General features: G+C 44.9%; 1 protein-coding gene across 1 annotated transcript in view; it reads left to right on the top strand.

The window, feature by feature from the left end:
- The window catches only part of tenm2a (teneurin transmembrane protein 2a), a 223,116-nt gene that overhangs the window by 180,551 nt on the left and 17,524 nt on the right, over positions 1–25,041 (top strand). The window contains 11 exon segments of the mRNA XM_019345661.2: positions 7,850–7,972; positions 9,326–9,552; positions 10,147–10,342; positions 11,868–11,969; positions 12,478–12,672; positions 14,143–14,343; positions 17,284–17,469; positions 18,425–18,451; positions 22,872–23,018; positions 23,266–23,476; positions 24,409–24,528. Coding sequence (XP_019201206.1) covers positions 7,850–7,972; positions 9,326–9,552; positions 10,147–10,342; positions 11,868–11,969; positions 12,478–12,672; positions 14,143–14,343; positions 17,284–17,469; positions 18,425–18,451; positions 22,872–23,018; positions 23,266–23,476; positions 24,409–24,528 — 1,735 coding nt within the window.

The raw sequence follows: 25,041 nt of genomic DNA on the forward strand, positions 1-25,041 counted from the left end.
TTCACTACTCATAAGGGGGATTTTGTACTACCTTGTTTGTGTGTTATGTGTGCGTGGGGCCCAGCGCTCACTGTGGGGATTGTGCAGAGCACCCAGAGCCATGCAGCGTGAAGAGGACCCCTCTGAGGCGTCCGCCCAGGAGCCCACTCATAAATTACACCAGGACACATGTGCCTGAACAGCACTTTTTCATTTTTTGTGCTGGTTGGCATGTGTGTGTGTGAGAACTCCTAACTTCTCCGTGTGTGTCTGAGGCTCTGCTGGCCTTCAAATGATTTGCCTTTCTTTCTTTTTTCTTTATTCAGACTTCACATGAATATTAAGAAGAAAAAAATTGCTTGACAATCTTCCAGAAACTCACGCGCGCACATGTGTGTGCCAATTGAGGATGACGTCTTCAGAAAAAACATGACTTTGCATGTTTCGGGAGCATAGCTGACTCTCTGCATCTCTGTGAAGCTTATTTACTGTGTCCTACCGTTAGAATGAAGCCTTGGGGATGAGATAAACATACACAGGTAGCATGAAAAAAGCGTTTGGAGCTGCGAGTCGTTATTTGTGTCTGTGTGAGTTCAAGGGAGTTTATTTGTAAGGGAGGACAGAAAGCGTTTTTATTCCCTCTTCAAACTCCAGCGGAGTATGGCCTCCTCTTTATGTGTGAAGGAATGACTGAACGGATGGAGGGAGGAGGATAAACGAGAGTGCTTGTTCTTCATTCCCCCGGCGTCTTGTTTGCTTGCTCCGCATGGAGCACCTGAGCCAAAGGAGAGGTGGTTGCTAGGATACAGGTGAGCGGTTGGCATACAGGAGAGAAGACAGGTCCATCATTGTGAATGGCAACCTGGAGAGAACGAGATAGAGAGGGGTGAGAGAAGAAGAAAAAAAAGGAACGGGGTGGAATGGAGTTGGTGCACAGGGGGCAGAGGGGAACATAAAGGGGAAAGAAAAAGGAGGGATAGATCAGTGGAGAGACAGAGGAGAGGAGGGCTGGTATGTCACTGTCAGCACTGTAAGGTGTGAGATTGGTTGATGGGGGGGCGCGGGTGAGGTTGTTTGTGCTGCTGAGGAAAGTAGAGGAGATGAGGAGGAGGAGGAGTGACAAGACAGCCAGGTGTGGAGAGAAGAAACTGAAGGGAAGCAGAAGGAGGAGAGATGAAGGAGAGCGTGGCCTCCTGAGGGCTCTGTCACCTGGAATATCTGCGGGACTAATGTCTCCTAATTGATCACAGCGAGCAGAGAACAGAGGGAGTGTGACAGAGGACAGAGAGAGGCTGTGAAGGACAAGGGGTGACGAAAAAGAGAAGTTAGAGAGGATTAAAAAAAGAGAAAAGGGATGTAAACCTCTGAGAGCAAAAACATATGCAGCAAGGGGGGGAAACAGATAGAAATGCGTTGTAGTGAGGAATGAGAGGAGAGCCTGGCTTGATGGATGAGAAATCGAGGTCGTGTCAAACTGCTTGCGCCCAGGTGGACTGTTTTCATACACACATGCACAGGTGTGCCCTTGACTGCAATGAGTAAACTTGCTAGCGGGCGCTTGTGTCACCTTTGCAGGGGTGTTTGGCGCCAATGTGTGCGCGTGTGCATCTGCGGAATTTGTCAGGCAACGTGGCATAATCCACATGGTATTGTCACCACTAATGAGTAAGAGCGCACACACGCACGCACGCACAGGCGCGCGCACACACACGATGTATTTTTAGTCTTACTCTCAGCTCCCCTGTCTGTTGATTCAACAGAACCACACTCCACACACACACACACACACACACACACACACAGTGGCACTGTCATCGAGCGTGACCTTCATGCCTCCGAGCCGACCACTTTCCATCCATCACCGCTGTCTTCCTGTTCCAGAGTGATCACAATCGCTTACTGCCCATTCTTCCCGATTACAAGTGTCTCACTACAGTGCATTCATATCACTGCTCCCTTACATAATCACATGTTAATGATTTTACTGTTCTGCCAATTGAACAGTTTCTGGACTAGAAATACAACATTAGTTCTTCGTCCCTTTCCTTATCAATCATCTTTAGAGCCTTTATATTAATTTTATGCTCCCAGCCTTGTGTGGATGGGAGGTACTACTGTACTCTTCTGAGAAAGAAAAAAAAGATTCAGAAAAAGCACCTAATTACACTTTTTGATATACATGATATACAAAAGTCTACTCTTAACAGGCTAAGTGATTGATGTTTTAAAAAGTATTCATTATGTCATATTAAAAATAAGCACAAATCATAAAAGCATACAAGAAAAGGAGCAATTTTTTCCTAACTTGATCGTCCTTTAGGCAAGAACAACTTCTATAGTGCATGCTTGTTTTCCCAAGTAGTTATATGCCAAAGTTTGAATTTATTTGAATAAGACTCCTTCTTTTATGAGTAAGTATAAAAGCAAGTCAAGACAGTCAAGTGGATAGTTGTGTTGGCCATGCAGGTCTCGCAATGTGGCTGCTTTCCAAACGCACCTCCTTGACCCCAAAGTCCCCTCTCACATTGCATGTGGCTTCCCTTCTGCTGATCTGAGGTGGAACAGCTAGAGGTCAGGATGTGTCACTCATGCCAGCGTAGGCGTCCGTGTGTGCATTTAATGTGTGTGTGTGCGGAGGTGAAGTCGCAATTGGGCATATGGTGAATGCAGGAACCTGGGCATAAGGATCAGACGTGGAGCGTGTGTCCGCAGCAGCAGGGCCTGTCGGACTGATAAAGGTTAGGATCTTACCACACGTTGCCAGTCCAGAAAATGGGCAGGGCATGGCCAGGACCAGGGACAAGGTGCTATACCATCTGCACCAGAGGGATACATGGGTCAATGCACTGGTAAAGGTAATGCAAAGCAGGGAGCAGGAGTTGTTTAAGTGGTGACATCGATGTTCTTCCTTTGACTTGAGCTTCAGTACATGCTTTGAAGGAAATAACGCCCATGTGTGCATGAGCCGAGGATTTGCATCCTCAGTGATGTGATGCTGAGCGATGTTCATACCGTCTCGTGCATTAGTGTGCACGAGCTCATTTCATTCATTTATTTCCTCATTCATTTATTCATTAGTGCGGGTCTTATCGGGGCCTCAATCGTTAGTCCAATTAGGCCTATGGTGCTTCACTGGTACTGTGTTTGAAACAGGAGATGGATGAATGCAAAGCGAAAAGAAATTGCTGTCCTCCCTTTTTTTTATCCTCTCGCTCCGTCTCTCATTTTCTTTCGGTTTCTCCGTCTCTTGGCCTCCACAGCGAACTCTTTTCTCCGTCTTTCGTCCTCACTCATTCTCTCCCACTCTCTGATCTGTGATAAGATAGCATAGTTCCTCATATCCTGTTTCTAATACAGATCGATGAGAGGGAAAGGAGCGAGGTAGGAAGGGAGGGGTGAGACGAGGCAGAGTGGGTTGATGTTGCTGGGGGGTGTGGGGAGTAAAGCGGCGGGGGGGGTCAGGGTAGAGATATCTGAAGAGGAAATGAGGATTCAGAAAGGAGGACATCACTCAGATTCACATCTCTTTTCATTTAACCAATCACACACGTGCACGCACACGCGCGCCGGGCGGCTACGTCTGCGCCGGGCCGTCTCAATATTTCGGTGCCAATAAAGAAACCATTTTCAGCTGTGTGATTGAGTGAGTTGCTGTTTCTCTCGGCTAGACACAGCCGTGCAGGTAGGAGCTGCCAGCAACTCGCATAACCTTTTGTGTTGCAGTCAATTACAGTTCAGTTGCATCAGCTGGGTGAGGAGGTCCCGTCGGGGGTTGCAGCGTGCGTGCGCGCTTGTTGTTAATACCATGCAATTTTCAGCATGCATACGCAGATACACACTCAGAAGCAGACAAATTGTGTCTCTCAGTGTATATGACCCCCAAGGGCAGCAGCCAACCGCCGCCCCCGTTCCTCTGTCTGAGGCTCTAAATGATCTCAGCAAGCAGCGCCTTCAAAACTTAGCCGAGAGAGAAGGCTGCCTTATTTATAGATTACATAAGTGGATACTGTGTGGTAAATTCTGAGAAAACGTCCCAAATGGCCTGAATATTGAGAACCTGAGGCGGCACGCTGCTCTTTTCCTCAGTCTCTTCAATATTAGCAGCACTGCACCCCTGTGCCGCAGAGGTACAGAGAGAAAGACACAGTGAAGACGCCTCTTTTTTTTCTCAGGTGGCTCCTTTTTTTGCGCGTGTGTTTTAGGAGTGTGTGAGGTGGGGAAAGCGCAGGGGGGCTAGAAAGGCTGGGAAAAGGGTTCCTAAACCAATTAAAAGGCAGACCAAGGATGGTTGGGTGAGTTGGGGGGGAGGTGGTCTTAGCTACAATTACTGCCCTAATTGAGGTCAGAGTTGTTAATTTAGTGGTGAATTAGAACGGTTAATATGCATTTATTGGGATGGCCAGGGGAGAAGGCGAAATGGGGGGGGAGGAAAAAAAGTGTTGCAGCCGACCAGAGCTTGTGCTCTTTGTGCAATTTTGGTTGCATTGCGAGCGATTGCATGCGACAACATGCGAGAAGCCGTTCTCCGGCTTCGGAGCAATTAGGAGCATCGCAAATGGTTCAGCGGGGATACAGTGGCGTTTAAGCAGGCAATGATAAGGTTGAGTTGAGACAGAAAAGGGTGAGAGACATAAGAGCACAGAGAGAGAAAGAGGGGTGGGGAGAGGATTTGAACATTTGGAACATGTTCCAGAGAACAGAATGATGATGATACAATATTTTCCAGTCAGGGGACACTCGCTGCAAAGTCACCTTTCTCCATCTCTGCCTCGCTCTTTATTTTCCTTCTCTTTCCTTCTCTCATCCAGAAATCCATTTACACCCTTTAACTCTGAGATATATAAATATTTCCCAAAACATGCACATGTGCATTGTATTTCTGCCTGATTGCCCGTGTTGTGAACCACTTACTGTCAAAGGATGAATCACCACCATCCTTTTTTTTTACCCAACCAGTCAATGAATACAGGGCCACTTATCCCTTAAATCTTTTCTTCTCCTCACTTGCCATCTTCTTCCCCCTTCCTCACTTTATCCGTGGGGGCCTTTATTCATCTTTTCCTCCCTTTTTTTTCTGCAACATCATCTGTAGCCTGTTTCTCTGCTCCTCTTTTTTATATTTCCTCGGGGGATTTCATGTGTTCTTTAATATTCTCTCAGTTCTCGCTGTCCTCCAGTATTCTCTCTGTTCCCCCCTTGCCTCTCCTCCTCTGTGCTGAGGTTTGGCACAATTTCTCTAAGAGCTCCTGACCGCTGCCCCCTCTCCAAGCCCGGCCACCACCTCTCTCTTTTCATCTCTCTTGTTTCTCCGTCCATCATCCTCCGTCCTTTTTTTTTTTGTCATCACAGGATCACGTTTTGTTTTCCTCAGATGCTGTTTTTTGCAGATGATACTGGCAAGCACTTTGCCTGTCTGAATTATGCATCGAGATTACATAAAAACCTCACGGAGCAACTGATCTATTTTTAATCTGACTCGTTTGCTTGTTAAACCTGCTTCTCTGTGATCTTTTCTATGTGTGCGTATATGCAGTGTGTGTGTGTCTGTCAAATTGAACATGAGTGAGAAGACGAAGATTAAAAAGAAGAACAGCCCAAGTCTGACTATCGCTCTTGTTCTTCCCAAGTCTGTCAGTCGGATCTGATTCAGATAGGCTTTATTGGCATGGTATTTAATAAAGCCTTCCAATCCAGTTTGAAAACAGTAATTATGGCAATTATGATCAGAAAAGAAAATGCTTAAAATTATGGCAACACAAAGCTAAATACATCAATTTCAGCAGTTTCATTTCAGCTAAAATTACACCCTAACAAACTTAGAAGTGTTGTTGAAATAAGGGATGGCACTTGTAAAGAGAATGATAACAAGTGTCTCTCTTTGTCTTTCTTTCTTTCTTTCTTTTGCACGTCTCTCCTGCTCTGTGTCTTGCTGCAAAAGAATCCTGTTGACAAATTGTTGGCTTTTGCGCTTCTGTCGCTAAGGAGTAAGTGTGCCATCTATTGGTCAGCTTTTCACAACCACCCACAGAAGAAGAAGACGAAGAAGAAGGGGGAAAAAAGCAAGACAGGAAAAACAAATTTGAGAAAAGTGTGCACCAACCCTCACCGACACAATGATGAGACACACACAGTAAGCTAACTATAGGCCTGTCTGCTATGTGTGTTCTTGGGGATGACCTAGATTGAGAGTGCCGTCACAATAGACTCACAATTGCTTACTGTCTCCAGATGGTTCAATAGGCAAGCTTTCAATCGACTGCTCCCTCTGATACCATCTTTGCGCGCACCTGTGTGTGTGTGTGTGTGTGTGTGGATGCATGTCTGCATTATCTACAAGAAGGGACAGGCAGAGATAAGACGAAACGAAGGAAGAAAAAAGGGGAATTAAAAGGAAAAGTAGGAGAGAAATGAAGGTCAGCCCAGTGAAAGAGGAGAGGGCAAGAGTTGGGGTAGCAGGGGAAGGAGAAAGGGGTGGGAGCACTCTTTTTGCTTCTCCCACTCCGTCTCTTGTTTTCTATACCCCCACGCCCCCACCACCACCCTCACACATGAAAAATAAAAAAGAGCTGACAGTGGAGGCTGGGCAGCAGCCAAAGGTGTCAGCGCTTTCTTTTGACCACTAGCGAGGGAGGGAGGAAAGAGGGGAATAGAAGAAGCATAAAAAGGAAGAAACAAAGAAGCAGGGCGAGAGAAAAAGAGCGCCGGGACACTTTAGGGGGTGAGAATGAGTCTGCCCCGGCAGCGAATCCTAAAGCCGCATCCCCTTCCCTCTGCAACTTTTACACTCCCGGCCCCTGTGTGTGCAAACCCTCGGCAAGCAGAGATAGAATTTGACAAGAAGGAAATTGATTCCCGGGTTTCGGATTCAGGTGTTGCGAGGCTTCTGCGGTGGGGATAAGGCCGACGCTGAGAAGCGTGCGATAGCGCCTACGTAATGCATTGGACTCGATCACAGATTCGTGCTGCGTGTATCATCAAAGCTCACATCACAGTATTCACGTATACGCGGGAAAATGCTGGTGCATTCCGCCGTTAACATTAACGTTATCTTCGATATTCAGACGCGAGCAGGCGATTCATCTCCGATTTTTTTCTCCCCACTACAAAGATTCTTTGAAGGCATTAAAGAGATCAAAACAAATCATTTACAACAAACAGAAAACATACCTGTCACCAAATAAACCGCTGAACTTTTGCAGTACAGTCTTTCTGTTTCCTTTTTTTTCTTTCGTTTTTTTTTTTGGGAGGAGGGGGAGTTGGATGCAGAGGAGGAGGAGGAGACGCTTGGCAGCAGGCTAAGGAGGGAAGAGACGTGGGGAGAGTAAAGAGCTGACAAAGTGAAGAGCGAACACACTCGAGCAGCCTTATACCACCAGCACACAATAACACAACAGAGGACAAAAGAAGAGGAGAAGCGAAAGGAGAGCCATAGAGCATTCTCTTCAGAGAGCAATCTGTCACTTGCTCTCTGTGAGACGGTGTAAAGGCTTCCAAATAAAAGCTGAAGATGCTTTCCTCGTGAAAGATGCCTGCGAGAGGTCGGGGGTTAAGAAAGCAAAACAGAGAAGGATTTTTTGGGGAGGTGGTTTAATTGCCTGATTTGTAAGATTTTGCCTCTGTTTGTGTGCCTGTTAACTAAACCCGCCACTCTGATGACCGTGCGTTTGATTCATGACTTAAATATAGAGGTGGCTGGTTCTGTTAATGCTACAGGATTTGCTGTCTAAATGACAGATCAGATTTAAGAGGCCTGGCCTCCTATTTCTTCGCCTTGACAAGCCTTCATCTTGGGCTTTTTATTTATTTATTTATTTATTTCCATCCTCCTTTTCCTCCCCTACATCCTCACTCTTCATCTCTCTGCGTGCAGCAATCAACTTGCTGGGTTTGACGTGGCAGCTGAAGCCATCCGACGGCCCCGTGTTAAACAACGGACTGGGAGCTGGTCTGCCTGTCAACAGCGACGTGGCCACACTGCCCTCTGGAGGGAGAGGTATGAACTGCAACACACACGCACCCCTCCTACACATCTTTGCCTGAAGAAGCAAGCACTTTACATGTTTAAAAAGAAAAAAGAAAAAAGAAACTTAAAGGTTAAGGCTGCTAATGTTCTGCATTTTTTTTCCCTAGCAACAGACCTTGTGAAAATAACAAATTCAACAATAAATAGATCCTAACAAGTGCTGTTTGTGCAGCCAAAGCCTACTCGTTTCTTTGTGCCACAGAGCTCCGGTGCTCCTTCATTTTGATGAGGGGGACGCTGGAGTTTATTTTAAATCGCTTCCACCATTTTTTTATACCATTGTGGAGGTATTTATCTAAAGCAGCATCCTAATTAGCATGCCAATTGCATAAAACAAATCAACAAATGGGACTTTAGTATTTTTTATGCATTTGTGAATATTTATGGCCTAACTGGCTTGAGGCTGAATGCACCACTCATTGCAGGAAAGTCAGAAAGTTTTGAAGGACAGACTGCCACATCTCTTGTTGCAAACAAGAAGAATGTCAGCCTTATCTTTTATGGCTTATAAATGCTATATCTGCTGTGTTAAATACTAAAACAGCCCAATAGCTTCTTTTTTTCCCTCCTAACCAGACAGCCTCGCACACATAAATTATTTCTATAATTCATGACGCAGTAGTAGCTGTGCTGTCTGTGTATGCTGCTTAACCACTCTGCTGAGTTGTGTTGAGCTGGGTTTCAGTCAGCAGCGAGGTAAAGCTCCCCTCGCTCACCCCCTCTCTTTAAAGGCCCCCATGCGGTTTTTTCCATCTATTCTTCTTTCGCTCGCTCGATCTCGCTCTGCAACATACACAGCGTGTACTATAGGTACGTGTGGGCTGCTGCTCTGTGTCTGTATTCTGTATTAATGAGAGGACTGCTGTGTGTGTGACTGTCTGGGCCAGATGCTGCTGTTGTTTTTCCACATTGTTACTTTTATTTCTTTGCTATTCTGCGCACAGACGCGCGCGCTCACATTGCTGTCTTTTCCCTCTCTGGGCTCCGACACTGTGCTGTTAGATGACTGACCTGATTGCAGGATGTTTCTGTGTGCGGGCCTGTCTGCTTGGAAATCTGTGCTCTGCAGTTCTATCAGCCCTCTATCATTTCAGCCCAGACAACAGAGTCAACAGTCGTGCAGGCTTTGATACAGAGGCGTCATTTTGCATCCCGCATATCGCGCCTAACAGCGTTCGTTTTACTATAAACTTTGAACAGTTTGCACAGCTAATGGTGCGTGTCCTCTATACCATTCAATGTTTGCGCCAGGTTATTCCCATTAAAGTGCGATGATTAACTATTGACTGTACCAATCAATGTCTGGAATCACAGATTATGCAGTTTCTTTCCCCTTTGCTCCAGGTCCATGGGCAGGCCGGAACAGCAGTATAGACTCAGGCAGCATCGAGGTTGGGAGGCGGGTGACCCAAGAAGTCCCTCCGGGAGTGTTTTGGAGGTCCCTGCTCCACCTCAGCCAACCACAGTTCCTGAAGTTCAACATCTCCCTCGGCAAAGATGCACTTTTCGGGGTGTACATCCGCAAGGGCTTGCCTCCTTCGCATGCGCAGGTAAAATCTGTACAAGGACCATCAGCATCTTTGAGATAATGGGGTACTCACAAATTATTATTTCATTCATTATGAAAGCTTCATAATGAAAGAATAATCTTCATATTCATCTGAGTGGAGAATGTATTTAAAAAAAAGAAAGAAAGAAAGAAACGGGCTTGTTTCTTGGGACATCTTAAAATTCATTTGTGATTCATTGTAATAGTTGTTTGAAAAAACTAATTTAGACTAAGATTTACACTTAATTAAATTTCACAGTAATGTAACTTTTACTGCCTCTTATTAATTAGAAGCTACTCCATTAACAATGGATTCGATTTGTAGGAAGGGATAATTGCATCCAGATAGCTGTTTCACTGCCTGACCTGACTTCAGCTGGTGAAACTGCACAGTCGGGGCAACTGTAAAAACACTCCCCTGCAATGCACACAGACACCCAAAGAAAACCCTGCGAGGAACTTTGTGTTCCCTTCCTCATGCTTCACTGTCATTTGCCAGCTATCTTATTTACCAAATTCCTCAAGCATGTAAAACCATGGCTCATTTTCTGAAGCCTGAAAAAGTGAACTTGCTCTCACACGTTTTCCTCTGCAGTACGACTATATGGAGCGCCTCGATGGGAAGGAGAAGTGGAGTGTGGTGGAGTCTCCACGGGAGAGGAGGAGCATCCAAACCGTGGTCCTCAATGAGGCGGTGTTTGTCCAGTACCTGGACGCCGGTGCCTGGCACCTGGCCTTCTACAACGACGGTCGGGAGCGAGAGACGGTTTCCTTCAGCACGAATGTCATGGGTGAGACAGAGTCGGCATCTGTCGTTGTGGGCGGAGAGGTGGCAGCGCGGCAGGGAAAAGCAGAACGGCAGTGAGAATGAGATTAGGCACCGGAATTTAGGAGCTGGTTAGAGAGAGGCACGCAGAAACTTTCTCTACCACTGGCGGCAGAGCAATGCTGCTATTTTAGTCAAATAGATTCCCCATCAGTTACTCGGTGACTTTACACATTCACAACGTGCAAAAATGCTCCCCGGCAGCATGTGAACAATGTTGCCAATGCAACACAACCATAGTAACATTGTCAAGTAGGAAAGACTGCTCAGTGAGTTAAAAATGTATGTTTGCCAAAACATAGTTGGGCACGCTAATATGTCCAACAGTGTGGCAAAAAAACAAAAAAACCCACACACTTACATTAAACAACCTTCATCTTTGAGGTGGATGAGGACCACAGTGTCACACGGCCCTATAAACAGAATGATCTTAGGATCGTAACCAGATAATTTCGGTTGCATTCGAGCCAAAGGAGAACAAATGGACAAAAGGCGGGGTTGGATGGAAAGAGTCAAGCGGAGTGAAAGAATCCTTCACTGTCAATAACAGAGGGGTAGAGCTTTCAGCAGTTGGAGTAGCGGCGAGATGGAGAGGCGGAGGCGGCAGGGGCAGAATGAGAGTGGAGTAGTTAGAGGGGGAGTTGGAAGAAAGGCCTAATGGTAGGGGCAAAGCCAGAATGGGATGAAGTGGAGTGAAGGACGGGAGGAGGAGGAGCTGAAGAGGAGAATGAAAGAGAGGGTGGCATTAGGGTAAAGAGGGAGGCGAGGGGCTTTAGTTTTTTTTTTATTTGGGGGGGGGGGGTGCATGGAGTAGGGGAAGTGTTAGGAGAAGCAGTGAGGCTTGGCTGTGTCATTCTTTGTGTAAGAAGAGTGGAAGTTGGAAGAAGCATATAGAACAGAGAGGATGAAAGTCCAAGTGTCCTCCTTGTGATTATGATTAGCACCGACCCCGTTCCTTCCCACCAAACTGTTTCTCATTTCTGGTGAGTAGGTTAGAAGGCAGATGGAGCAGCTCACAGAGTCCAGCTAAAATCTGGCCTAGCTGCACCAAACATCCGCAGCTTGATGAAATATTAGTGACCTCGGTGGGGCCGGACATGAGTGAGGAGTGAGAAAGTGAGCCGTGGATAGAAAAGGGTCGAAGAGGAAGGAGAAGGAGAGTGGAGAGGGATACTCTTATTTTCTGTGAGCGGAGCATTGGTGGATCCCATCTCGTCGAAATGGCTGATTCATAATACATTCCTGCCACATTATGAAAAATGCAGACAAAAAAGAAACGCATGGAATCTTGGAGGAGGGCGTTTGATGTCTGTGCGACTGTGAGACTCGGCAGCGCCTCGACTCAATTTGTAGTATCTTAAAGAATGAATTGTGCCAATGGTTTAATGGAAGGCTTTGATGCTTGCCGTCAAACTGTCTCACCCCTCGCCTCTCCCTCTCTCTCTCTCTCTCTCTCTCTCTCTCTGTGTCTCACTTCATCTTCTTCACAGATTCAGTGCAAGAGTGCCCGCGCAATTGCCATGGCAACGGAGAGTGTAATTCTGGTGTGTGCCACTGCTTCCCAGGATTCCATGGCATGGACTGCTCCAAAGGTATTAGCTGTTTACGAATGCATTTCTTCCGTCGGAGCAAGGATGAAAAGGAAAGAAAAATCTGTCATTTCCGCTGTCTAATTAGAAGAGCAGACACATTTCAGCTGCGTGCAAAAATAAAAAATAAAAAAAAGGAGAAGAGGATTAAGAGTAGCAAGATGGTGCATGGCCTTAGGTGGAGCTGAGACAAGATGACTGATGATGAATGGCAGCTCCCCTAGCTAACGACTCCCTGGCTCTGTGCTCACCTGGGGTAGACAGCTTTGATGAATAGTTTAGTTACCTCTGCCTGTAATTACTCTTCATGTCATTGGCGCTCTCCAGCCCCTTAACCACTCTATTCAACCCTCCTGCACGGTGGGATGCGGATCTGCGTGGGTGGGCGACGTGCACTTTTCGCCGCTTTGGCGATCTTTTAAAAAGCTTGCTAATTGTTTTTTTCTTTGTTTGTTTGTTTGGTTTGTTCTTATGCGCAGGGTTTAATCTCTCCGTTTCTCTGTTCCTACAGCAGCGTGCCCGGTGCTGTGCAGTGGCAACGGCCAGTACGACAAGGGCTCCTGTGTGTGTTACAGCGGCTGGAAAGGACCCGAATGCGACGTCCCTGTCACACAGTGCATAGATCCTCTTTGCAGCGGCCACGGCACCTGCACTGATGGAAACTGCGTGTGCTCCGTCGGTTACAAAGGGCCAAACTGTGCAGAGGGTGAGCGCAGGAGGTGTAATGGTGCATGATTGTTTTTTTTCTTTAAAACTGTTCTGCGTGATCGCTTTGAAAGTAAGGTGAAGCACAAAAAACTTCACAGATTTACCCCTTCTAACACCAGTGAAGACAGCTTATCACGGCATAATCTTGCGCTGACTGAGCGTCCGTTCCCTCCATTTATACAGATGAAGTATGATGGTGCAGCCAAACATATCACAGATTTTATTAAGGACTGAAATCGCTTCTATTGATCTTTGTTAAGAAGGATCAGCACGCCGCGATCGTAGTCATCAGAAAGCAAGAGAGAAAAATAAAGGGATAAAAAGATGCTGAGGAGGGAGCTGGAGTCAGGGTGGTGAGAGGTGAATATGTATGAAGAAAGAGAGAATAGGTTGAGAAGAAGGAAAAGAGAAAGCAGCACGCCAGGGGTGAAGAAGAAGATCGGCAGAGAGGGAGATGCAAAGGGAAGAATAGAGATGAGTGACAGAAGGAGTCAAAACACGGGGCCTGAGAACAAGGTCAGCATTTTCTCTCCTCTGCGCTTCATTTTTCTCCCCACCCCCACCGATCCCCGATCTCCCTCTCATCCAATTTTTCCCCTTCTACTCCAGCCTCAAATCAGATATTCATCACAGCAGAGTCCCTCAAACAATTTACCTGAAGTGCCAGCGACATGAAAATCGATAACTGTGATCCGCCATTTCTGCCAGGCAAACAGAAATGGAGGGTCGAGGTTGTGTGCACGGGGGCCGCTTTTATTAATACTGCATGTGCGCTGGGGTCAATCATGCCCGAGGTGGTGGAAAAAGAGGGAGGAGGTGGAGGTGGGGAGAGTGGTGTCACAAAGAAGAGGACAAGATGAGAGAGAGAGAGAGAAGGAGAGAGGAAAATGCGAGTGACCGGGACAGAGCAATGCGAGGAGGCCTGAGAAGGGGCGGGCGAGCGAGTGGGTGGGTGGGTTGGGTGTGCGCATTGCCGGGAGGAGGTAATTTGTCAAATTGGTTTTCACTCACTGCTTGGACTCAGAGCTGCCTGTCAACCTGGCAGACTGACAGTGTCAGATTCTCCCCATGTATTGGCACGATACTCGCATACACACAAATACAGCCACACACACTTCCACATCCACACGGGCGAAAAGCTCACACCAAATGATGTGTCAGCGAAGCGCACTGCTCTTTCAGAGTGGAACGCATTTGCTGCTGTGCCCCAATTATAGACTTAGCTATTCATTATCGTGTGCTTTAATTGCTTTAGTAATACGTCTGGTAACATTTTACTTTATTTCATTATCTTTTTATAAACACAAAGAGTGAAATGATGTCCTCTGCCACATCTGTTTTTTTAAAAAACAACTATTAATTTGTTTTTGTCATCAGCTCTGTAATGACATTTTTTAGTTTGTGTTTGTTAATTTCTTTTTTCCTGCTTTTTTTTCTTTTAAATTGGTGTATTGCTGGCTTAATCCAGTGGACTGCATGGATCCGACATGTTCCAACAATGGCATCTGTGTGAACGGGGAGTGCCACTGTAAGCCAGGCTGGGGAGGACTCCACTGCGAACTGCCCAGGGCCCAGTGCCCAGATCAGTGCCATGGCCACGGTGCCTTCATACCAGACACTGGGCTGTGCAGCTGTGACCCCAACTGGATGGGACCCGACTGCTCCATGGGTGAGTGTGATTGTAAAGCTGGTTCAGCTGCGAGAGTCAGATACATCGGGTAAAAATGGGGGTTGTGGGTTTGAAAGTTGGAGAGAAATAACTGCTGATTACCCTTTGTCCAAACATATTTCGCGGTCCCAGTATGGCTAATTAGTTTGCCATTTTATTTCATACTGTTCCGGTTTTCGAGCTACACTTGGACCAAATCTACCAAATCGTAAAAAAAAAAATTTACAACATGCTCAGAAACAGGGTACAACAACTGTTGTAGTATCGAAGCCAAATTGGAACATGCAGGAATAAAAATGTGGCAAGTTTGTACTATCAAGACTATATAAAATCATCTCTCTCAGTAGACTGTCAGTGACAGTATGGTAATGACAGATTTTTATGGTTATCAGGGTAGTGCTTAAAATCCAAATTTGGGAAAGGCAGAACACTTTTATTTATATAGCAAACTACAGTACTCTGGGTTTTACATAAAAGGAACATGAATAAAATGACTCTGTCCCTGTGTTCTGACACATACATACTGTTAATAAGGTGAATATTCATATTAAACATGGCTGGGCTTTTAGTGCATGTATAAGTTGCATCTACAAACCAAAAGCTTGTGCCTCAAACTGCTCGAAACTCTTTAAATATCCAAATACGGTCATGTCGGATACACTGCTCTGGCATTTGAGTGCAGAAGCCCCGCCCACCTGCTGTTTATAGGGCTGTTTATAGGGTCAGCCAATAAGAAAAAACTAGCACTGGAAATTTATAATGTTTAAACAAGGTAGCTGTAACACATCTCAGTTCAGGCCAAAGTAAAACTTTCTTTAATCTTGTAGACTTGAAAGACTGTATGACCCAAGAGGTATGATTAGGCTGCATTCAGTGAGCTACTCAGAAATGAGGTAGGAATCCTAACTTTGTTAAGCTTTCGTGATTACTATCAGAATTTTTTTAATTGGCTATGTATTGCTCTGGGAGCCAATTCTGTGATTCTAGTACCGGGGAGATAATGGCATGCTAGTTCCAAGGCTTTCATAAGAATGTATTGGAGGTGTTCTTGCACTGCGGATAGTAACACATACAGTTTACCAAGATGGGCTAGGAGGTTTCACAGTTCTTTATCTCAATAAAATGAAGCCGTTAAGCTTCCACTTTAGAAAGTAAGACAGCCACCTCCGTCATGCCAGCCTGGGAACGCTTCCTCAGGAGCACCACGAGAGCTCCAGCATTTGTTATGAGAGAAGCAATGCTTAACTTTAATAAAGACAACATTGTTTCACACTGCAGGATCCCTCAGCAAGTGTGTATCAAAACGTCTGTACATACCACGTTCCCTGCACACCAGGGGGTCCTGAGCACACAAGCGGGATTGTCACATTTCGCCACATGCACTGTCGCCGACTGCAACATCTGAGCCTCTCAGACAGCGACTGTAATAGAGGCTCAGGAAATAAACCCTGTTGTCGCACTACTATAACTACTGATTTTAATTAAAAATACATGACAGAGAGTTGCGTTTTCATGTAATGTGGATTTGATTGTTTTGAAGCTCAAGGTTCTCTCTTTTTGCACTTGCCAATGTGATTTGAAATCAAACACAGACACATTTATGTTTTCTAGCTTTAAAAATTGACTAAAAGGATTGAAAATGACGTTTTTGCAGATGTTTTTTTCAGATACCACCATAGTTTAAAGGCATTTCAAGTTAGGAACTGGTACTTTGTAACATTTGCTATTATGTTATTCATAAAAAAGCACATACATGCATCTGAACAGAAGGCATGTTCACTGGCCAGTAGTGTCCATTATGAATACATACCGTCATGTGTTCCTGTGAAAAACTAAGTGCACCCTTACTGCTTCCATTGGAGTAAAGAGGGTAAGTAGTAAGTAGCAGCCTGGAGCTGCTAATCAAATGCACCTGATTAATTGATCATCGGCAAGTGTAAGCACGTCTATAAAAGCACACGTTTTTGCAGTTTCCTGCACTGGAGAATTCAGATCTTCCCAGGAGTAAGTCTCTCAGCAAAATTACCTCAAGGTCACATCGTGCAATGCTCAGAGGAATTCCAAAAAAACTAAGAGCTACATCTCAGACTCTGCAGACCTCAGTTAACATGTTAAATGTTAAAGTTTGTGAGAGTACAAATAGAAAAAGACTTAACAAAACTGAACACTCTGATTGGCCTATTTAGAAAGATTGCCAGGAGAAAGCCTTTTCTCTCTAAAAAGGACACGGCAACACAGCTTAGGTTTGAAAAGCTGCATCTGAACAAACCACAAGACTTCTTGTGTCTTTTCCATTGAAGAATGTCCTTTGATACATGAGACTGATGTGAAGATGTTTGGCAAATCCAAAAACCAACTGCCAAGCATGGTGATGGAGGGATGATGACTTCAGGTTGTTTTGCAAAACAAGCCTGTCATCACCACTGAAAAGACAAGGACCTGGTCACCTTGTAGTCACTGAGTTGCCCATGAACGTCTCTGTATATCAAAGTATTTTAGAGTCAAATTTCCAACAGCTGAAGTTTGAACCAAACTGGGTCATGCAACAGGTCAGTGATCCAAACTCACCAGTAAATCTACGGCAGAATGGCTGAAAAAGCAAAGAATCAGGATGCTCCAGTGGCCCAGTCAAAGTCCAGACGTCAAGCTGACTGAAAAGCTGTGGGGAGACCTTAAGAGAGTTTAAATTAATGCCTGCAAACCTCAATGAACTGAAGCAAAGCTGCAAAAAATTCCTCCACAACAATGTGAGCGGCTGAGTCATACAAAACACAATTACTTCAAGTCATCATTGGTTAAAAGCTTTTGAATCAAGAGCTGTATTTAGTTTTTCACATGACTGTATATGAAATGTTAGAATACTAAAAATAATAAATACAGGAAACACTGAGTTTTGAGTCTAGCACCGTTTGTTTGTGATCCAAATCTTTTCTCCTTCAGAGGTCTGCTCAGTGGACTGTGGAACCCATGGAGTGTGCATGGGCGGAGCCTGTCGCTGTGAGGAAGGCTGGACCGGTGCAGGCTGTGACCAGCGTGTGTGCAACCCTCTCTGCATCAAACATGGAACCTGCAAGGACGGGAAGTGCCAGTGTCACCAGGGCTGGAACGGAGAGCACTGCACCATCGGTGAGTGTTTTCCCGTGAGCGTGTGTCTGGAGCTGTGTGTTTGACGTGCGTGCCTGTGTGTCAACACGTGGGTGTGCACAGAAACACCAGCACCCAGTCAGGCTAAACTGGCAGCTCCTTTATACTTTCTTAAAGGAATTTGGAAATCAGAAGTGGAAGCAGGAGGAAGGCCATGGGGAATTGAAGAAGGGGCTGACGTAGAAGGTGGGCGAGCAGAGAGAAGAGGTGCAAACTTCTTAGAAGTGGGGGTGGGAGATTACACAAGAGCAGGATTTAGCTGTTTTATGCTGCCTCTCAACTGCAGACCCCAGGAGTTTTAGTTTTTATGGCCTTTGAAACACCAAAGTTATGTGATGAAAGGCACAAAAAAAATCCCCACTTCACCTCACTGCAATCAAAAAATAACTCTCACTTTGTTTATGGTGTGTGCATGCACACAGTTGCGCTAGAGTGTGAGTGAGCGTTTTTGTCAGTCAATCACTGTCTCATATTGACATCACTGTCACTTTGGATGGATGAGTGCCAGATTCCTTTGATTCACCGTCAGTGCTTTGAGACACAAAGTCTCATTTCCTTGTCACCAAAAGCACTGTGATTGCAATCTGATACACACACACCAAACAAAACACCAAAATATAGATATATAAATATATATATACACACCTACACACACATAGGCACATACATATGCACAGGGGAATAACAGTTTATGATCTCCCGATTTCCCCCATCAGAAAGTAGGGCAGCTTTGACTGCACCATCAGCCCAAGATGAAAGAGTTATCAGGCCTCAGCTTGGCGCAAAGCACACTTCACTAGCACCAGACACTCTCAGCGTTAGCTTATCTCAGCTTGCCTGTTATTCATTTCAGCTCTGCATGATGTTGCTTGCATTTCTTTCAGAAAAAAAATACTCTCCCCATCTCTTACCTTTTGCACATTTTCTCCCACTGCAGACCATGGGAGCATGGTTGACAAAGCAGGTACCGTATCTGACTCTGGTGTTTTGTTTCTTAGCCTGTGGTGGTAGAAGCTAGCTGCTGCATTTGTGGGTTCTTGGCCTGGCTTGGCTCTGTAGACTCTGTGGTGCTATCTGTTCGTAGATTAGGGCTCCAGCCTCAATGATGACTCCCTACATGTAGTGCACTCCCATTACAGCAGTGGACTACAGCAGGGGTTAGCTGTCATTGAGCCTTGATGTGTTGTGGGGTACCGTAGAGCCTAGTGTGGTATCAGCAGTGTCGAGGGGCTGTGCTGTGAAAAGTGTGATCGTGCATGCGTGTGAGCGTGTTCTCCTTAATATTTCCAACGTGGAGCCTGGAAACACAAAAAAAACACTCAGGTATTCCACTCATGTGTTGTGTCAACACAATATGCTTCACACGAGGAGAAAATAATGAAAGTTGTAAAAAAGTTTGGAGGTAATTGGTGTATTTCATAACCCAATGATGCAGGTCCTCAATGTGGTGTCAAATACATACAGAACTGTTAAGTGTGTGTGTGTGTGTGTGTGTGTGTTTACATTTGGGTTTGTGTGGCAAGTGTCGTGGCCATGGTAGAGTGGCTGCTAAATTTATTTTGTGCACGTGTGTGTGCTTGATTATGCTTGTGTGACTGAAAGGGCCTACAGTATTAATTTAAGAATTTCTATTTTTCAACATCCCTCCAAAACCAAACCAAACCAAACCAAAAAAATATGCCGTTTAGTCAGATCACTCAATAATAAACAGAATAACAGCTGAGGTTAACACACAGAGGCGAGTTCGGGTCTGAGGTGAGTTGTCTCACACGCACAACAAGAATGCTTAATAGATAGCCCCGCAGCTGAACCTCTGCCGGGTTGCACGGAGCGGCACAGATTGCCTGACAGTACAGGTCCCTGGAGCGCCGTTGAGAGTGTCCTCTCACCCTCTACGCTTAATGGAATAGCTCTCATTGTTTTATGAAGAGCCAACCCAGAGAAAAGGTAAATTGCAGGGTTAAAAAGGGAGCAAGAGGCAGCGCGTAAAAAAAAGAAAAAGGAAGAGACGGAGCCAAAGGGAAACAGAGAGGCAGGTCAAAGAACAATTTGGGATAAAGCAATCAATGTAATTTCAAAGGTAGCTTGTTAAGAATAGGAGAAGCAGCTAAGTGGGGTATATTTGAGAAAGTACAGCGTTATCTGGTCCATCTATGAGCTCTGATCGCGGATTTATGGCTGTGACCTTTATTTCGTGACCTTTAAAGGAGGCAGAGCTGGGTACAAGGGGAATGGAGAGAAAGGTGGAACTTTTCAGTACAATGTCTCGACTTACTTTCTTTTATACACTTTGTTCTCATTCTATCTGTCTCTATCTCCGCCTGCCTCCCTCTCACTTCATCCTTGGAGTCCTACACGATATCTTTCGAGTCATATGCCCCACCATCCACACCCACACCCACAGACACTGCACACCAATATAACGTGTGTGTGTGTGTGTGTGTGCTCACCCATAACCCAAGGCAATTTCTTCTCCTTTTTAGGAGGATTTCATCAGAGTCCAACCACATTACTGGGGAGGGTGGACTTAATAGTTTCTGAAATCCCACTTTATTCTAGTTAGTATGAGGGGGTATCGACTGGGTCCTGGCATTAAAGAGAGAGGAGCCTCGTGCCGGCCTGCCCAGGCAAGCCAATCAATGCCCGCTATGGATTGTCCTGTCCGGGTGCTTCATAAGTATTTGGCTGCTTTTAAATGGCAACTCCATTTAACAGGCAATCACTGCTAACTGCCTTTGTTCCCTGAGCTCAATACTTGGGGACAATCTATTCCAGGCTGACTGTTAATACAGCATCATGAGCAGTCCCCTGATGCAGAAAATGGTCATAATTAAAGATAAAACCTTTGATTTGAGTCTTCTTGTTGAACTGAGTAACGTTGTTAAGCTCGCCCGGCTCCCCACCTCTTCCGTCACAAACAAGATGGTGCGCTGTCTTTCTTTAAAAGTCCTTTGTTGACTTTCCCTCCTCATCGTCTGTTGGTTGAGACATATGATAAAATGCCAATCGGGGTGAAATGCCTGTTAATTTAGCCACTGCCACGGTTTAGATTGCACTATTTGTATTCATAATGCATGGCTTTATTGATGCAGCGATTTGTTAGAGGGCAAAATCCTACAGTGCAACTTGAGTGAAAATATGTTCATTAATCTACTGAGCAGGACTCAGTGAAAAGCATTTCATATTCATAATCTCTTACTGGGTTATTTTGTCCTTCCTCACTCTGTCGGCACAATACTACCGAGTGAGAAATGTCAGGTCATATCTCCAGGGTGTGTCGTGCTGGGCGTGTGCGTGCGTTTGCGAGCGAGAGCCTTTTCGTGCATGCACGTATTGTTTTATCAGTCAACCCTTTTCTTTGCCTTCGTCTCCCGTGGGTAGACTTAAGAGTGTCGCATCCCGCTCCCTCATTTGTTTAAGAGGAAATCACTGTGACAAGTTTGTTTGGGGCTCTTTGTGCTGCTGGAGAAAACATTGTCATTGTGTGTCATCATGCCTTTTTTTCCCCACCCCTCCCCTCCTTGATAGATTATAACGTGGCAAACAGACAGTCTTGCGTTAGAGTTAGAGAGGTGCGATTTAGAAAGATACGGGAAAGTTGTAAGTCAAGCCAGGAGTTAAAGGCTTTTTTTCCTTTAAATGACATTGATGGGGTACGTTGTCTCAGCTTGGGGGCAAATTATCAAATGGAATCTAGTGATTTTTAAAGAAAAGTTTTTATTTCGTGGCATTTAGGAGATATTTAATGGTCCCAATTTGGTGAAATTGTCTTAATATAGGAATCAGTTAGAAGGAACAAATGAACATTTTGTGGAAAATTGATGTAATCTCAGGCCTATCTGTTCATCATGAACCACCAGCCATTTGGCTAAGATTAGCATCAAGCCAGGTAAAAGCTAGCTTCGCTGTCCAACGTGCAAAAATGTCTCACTCTGCTCCGCAGTTTGTCTTTGTCCTGTCTTCCTCCCCTCACCCCTAACCAGTCGCAGCAGATGGCCCCGCCCCTCTCCGAGCCTGGTTCTGCTGGAGGTTTCTTCCCGTTAAAAGGGAGTTTTTCCTTCCCACTGTTGCCAAGTGCTTGCTCATAGGGGTTCATCTGATTGTCGGGGTCGTCTTATCCTAAGGTCTTTGCTGTACAATATAAAGCACCTTGAGATGATTGTTGTAATTTGGCACTATACAAAAAAATAAATAAATAAATGAATTGAATTCAAAACAACTTATTACAAGGGGTTATGCATGAGGCTTGTTTGTGCCCTATAGCGCTGTAACTTTCTGGATTTTCTCCTGGATTCTTGGCCAACACGCAGTCACAACACTCCAGGAAGTCTCTGCTGCCTGGCAAGAAATAATCCCACACATACCTTCCTGTAAAATGACAAAATGCAAGTTTTCGCACTTCACTTTTAGCATATAACATGTTATTTTGTGCAGTTTTAGCAGAACTGATTGATGGATATTATAACATAAGTGCCAAGTTAGCTGTTTCCCTGCTTCCAGTCTTTATGTCAAGATAGCTGGCTGCAGTTTACAGCATCACATAGAGAAATATGGCATGTATAAAGCATACACACACATATATATATATATAGCATATATAAATATGTATATATGATATAAGCCTCCAAAAGTTACCAGATAATATTAAAGTGAGAAAATGGCACTTTCCTCTATAATTGCAAATTCCCTTATCCAGAGCACCTCAAAACGTCCGCTCTGCCTTGCCTTAAAGTCACTCCTGAGTTGAGGGTGCCCTTGCTATGCTAGTTACAGAACTTACTTGGCTCCAGGGTCGTAGATTCTGGTAAGGGTTTTTTGCATACGCTAAAGCGAAGGTTTATTAGTTCATAGACTGCCACCACACAGACACACGCATGCACGCACACACTCTGTCAAGCATAATCTCATTCTCTCATGAGAAAGCATTACTCTCAGGCCATCAGAATCCCATTACCTACACTGAATCATAAGTAAGAGAGAGAGAGTGAAACTGCACCCGAGAAAGAGAGAGAGATGATCGGGTTGGGCTCCATCCAGTAAGTGAATAAAGTGATCTATCCACCTCGGTCCACACACACATATACACACACTAGGAGCCATCCCTCAGGTGCAGAGACATAAAGATGGAAAGGTGTGCATGGAAACTGACCTCCTGATTGGAATTGATTCCTGAACAATCAGCACTGGCAGTATGCTACAATTATTTGGTTACCACACTGAGTGTGACTCATTGATCTATCATTACCATATGAGCATATGTGTGCGTGCGTGTGTTTGTGCGTGCGTGTGTGTTTTCATCTGTGCATCATTAATGATAAAACAAACATCACCCTGTTTCTCTCCCTTCCCCCCTCCCTCTCTCCTCTCCTGTCCTCTTCTCACAGACGGCTGTCCTAACTTGTGTAACGGTAACGGCCAGTGCACCATGGGCCAGCAGAGTTGGCATTGTGAATGTCAGACGGGGTGGAGGGGCCCTGGTTGCAGTGTTGCCATGGAGACCTCCTGTGCCGACAACAAGGACAACGAAGGAGGTGAGTTTGGGTGGGGGGGCGTACAGTGCTTTAAGAATTCAACGAGCAAAATCTGCTTCTTCAAAGAAATAAAGGGTGATGGAGAAAATAATAAATTAAACAAAATATAAAATTAAGGTCTCCTGAGAAGAGCCCTGACTGTGGATGGCAAAATTAAACTTTCCCAAGTGAAAGAAACAGATTATTCAAAGCTTCTTCTTTTTTTTCGCGTCCCTTAGAGTATTTATCATTGCTCTTCTTCTATCAGATGGACTGACAGACTGCATGGACCCAGACTGCTGCATCCAGAGTCCCTGCCAGAACAGCCCCCTGTGCCGGGGCTCCCGGGACCCTCTGCTAGTCATCCAGCAGAGTCCGATGTCCCAGCCACGAGTCCGCTCCTTCTACGACCGCGTCAAGATGCTTGTGGGACGGGACAGCACCCACATCATCCCTTCGGAAAACCCGTTCAACTCCAGGTATGGCAGGAAATCCACATGAAAGCATATGATACATATAATTCAACCGCTAGCAACTAAGGCCGAATGTGACACAAAAGAGCCGTTCAGAGAAATGTTACAGATCTAATATTTTAAAATATGAGCATAATATCAAGTCAACGGTGAATATCTATACATACAGTGTAGTGATACTGTTCTACGCCCCACAAACTAGCAATACAAGCCAATAATGAAAGTAGGAATGCAGGTTAAAAGCTTTGATCATTTACATTTACTTTGTCTTTCATTGGTGTTGCAGACACTGTAATATTGTGTGGTGACTATGCATGCCTGCAAGTTTGCATTTCAGCCGAATCTTAAAAGATTTGACATTTAAGTGAATAAATACGAGCCGTGGAACATTTCCAATCTTTAGATTTCCAAAAACAAATATCAAATAGACTTTGAAATGGTTCGCACAGCTAGCCAAGACCTTAACAAATCCCACAGCCAATTGCTGGCAAGCCAAGATTCCCCATAGATTTAAAAGAGCTGTGAAGCGCTGTCCACTGTGCTGATTTTCCTCCGAATATATTTACACATGCTGACATCGGACGTTTCAAAGAAAATAACTTATCAAAGCGACGCTACCCTGAAATGTTTAAACGTTAATCTGCGTCTATTAGTTCTCGAGAATGCAATCTCTCGCCCGTACTTAACAATACGCGCACATGCCCATCTATATTGTCATGGTTTGTTTACGTGATTGACACAAGCTCATCTAGACGGTGGGGGTAGCTGATTGTTTCTAATTAATGAGTGGTGGAAGAGCAGGGCAATAATTGAATGGGCAAATTGGATGATTGAAAGATGGAGAGATTAATCAAATCAGATGATGGATGGTTTGGGAAGACTGGTTTGACAGGCTGACTTTCGCTCCCCTCACTTGTGTCTCCTCTGTCTTCTTCCAGCTTGGCATCTCTAATTCGGGGTCAGGTGTTGACTACAGATGGAACCCCTCTGGTGGGGGTGAACGTGTCTTTTGTCAACTATCCCCACTACGGATACACGCTGACACGGCAGGATGGAATGTATGTACAACAGCCACCCAGCACTCCTTGCTGAAATATGGAAACTACCTCACCACATAGGCTCTGTTATTAAATCAGATTTGATTAGATTAGGTTAGAAAACTGATCCCACGAGAAGGCAGTGCTGTTGGTGGAACAAATAATTAGATACATGAAAGAAAAGGAGATTTCAAATAGCAGAGGGGTAAATGTATGTAACAAGAACAACACAACTGAGGATTGTAACACTAGAATCTTCTCTGAAGTGAAACTGCTAAAAAGCAAAACACATGTACATTATAGTAAATGCAGAGGAAGAAAGGGAAAAACAAAGTGCAAAACGCAATGTAGGGTTTAAATTCTTCCTTCTACTTGATTACCTCTTACTTCTTCCTCCTGTTAAACTTGATTTGATTTTGTGATTTCACATGTGATTTTCCTTTTCACTGCAGCGATCAAAGCAAGGTTGAATCAAAGCCTTAACAGCTTAAGCAATTTTGAATTTCTTAGTTTTTTTCTTCTTCTTTGATAGCC

This window comes from Oreochromis niloticus, linkage group LG2, assembly GCF_001858045.2.
Source record: "Oreochromis niloticus isolate F11D_XX linkage group LG2, O_niloticus_UMD_NMBU, whole genome shotgun sequence".
NCBI classification, from domain to species: domain Eukaryota; kingdom Metazoa; phylum Chordata; class Actinopteri; order Cichliformes; family Cichlidae; genus Oreochromis; species Oreochromis niloticus.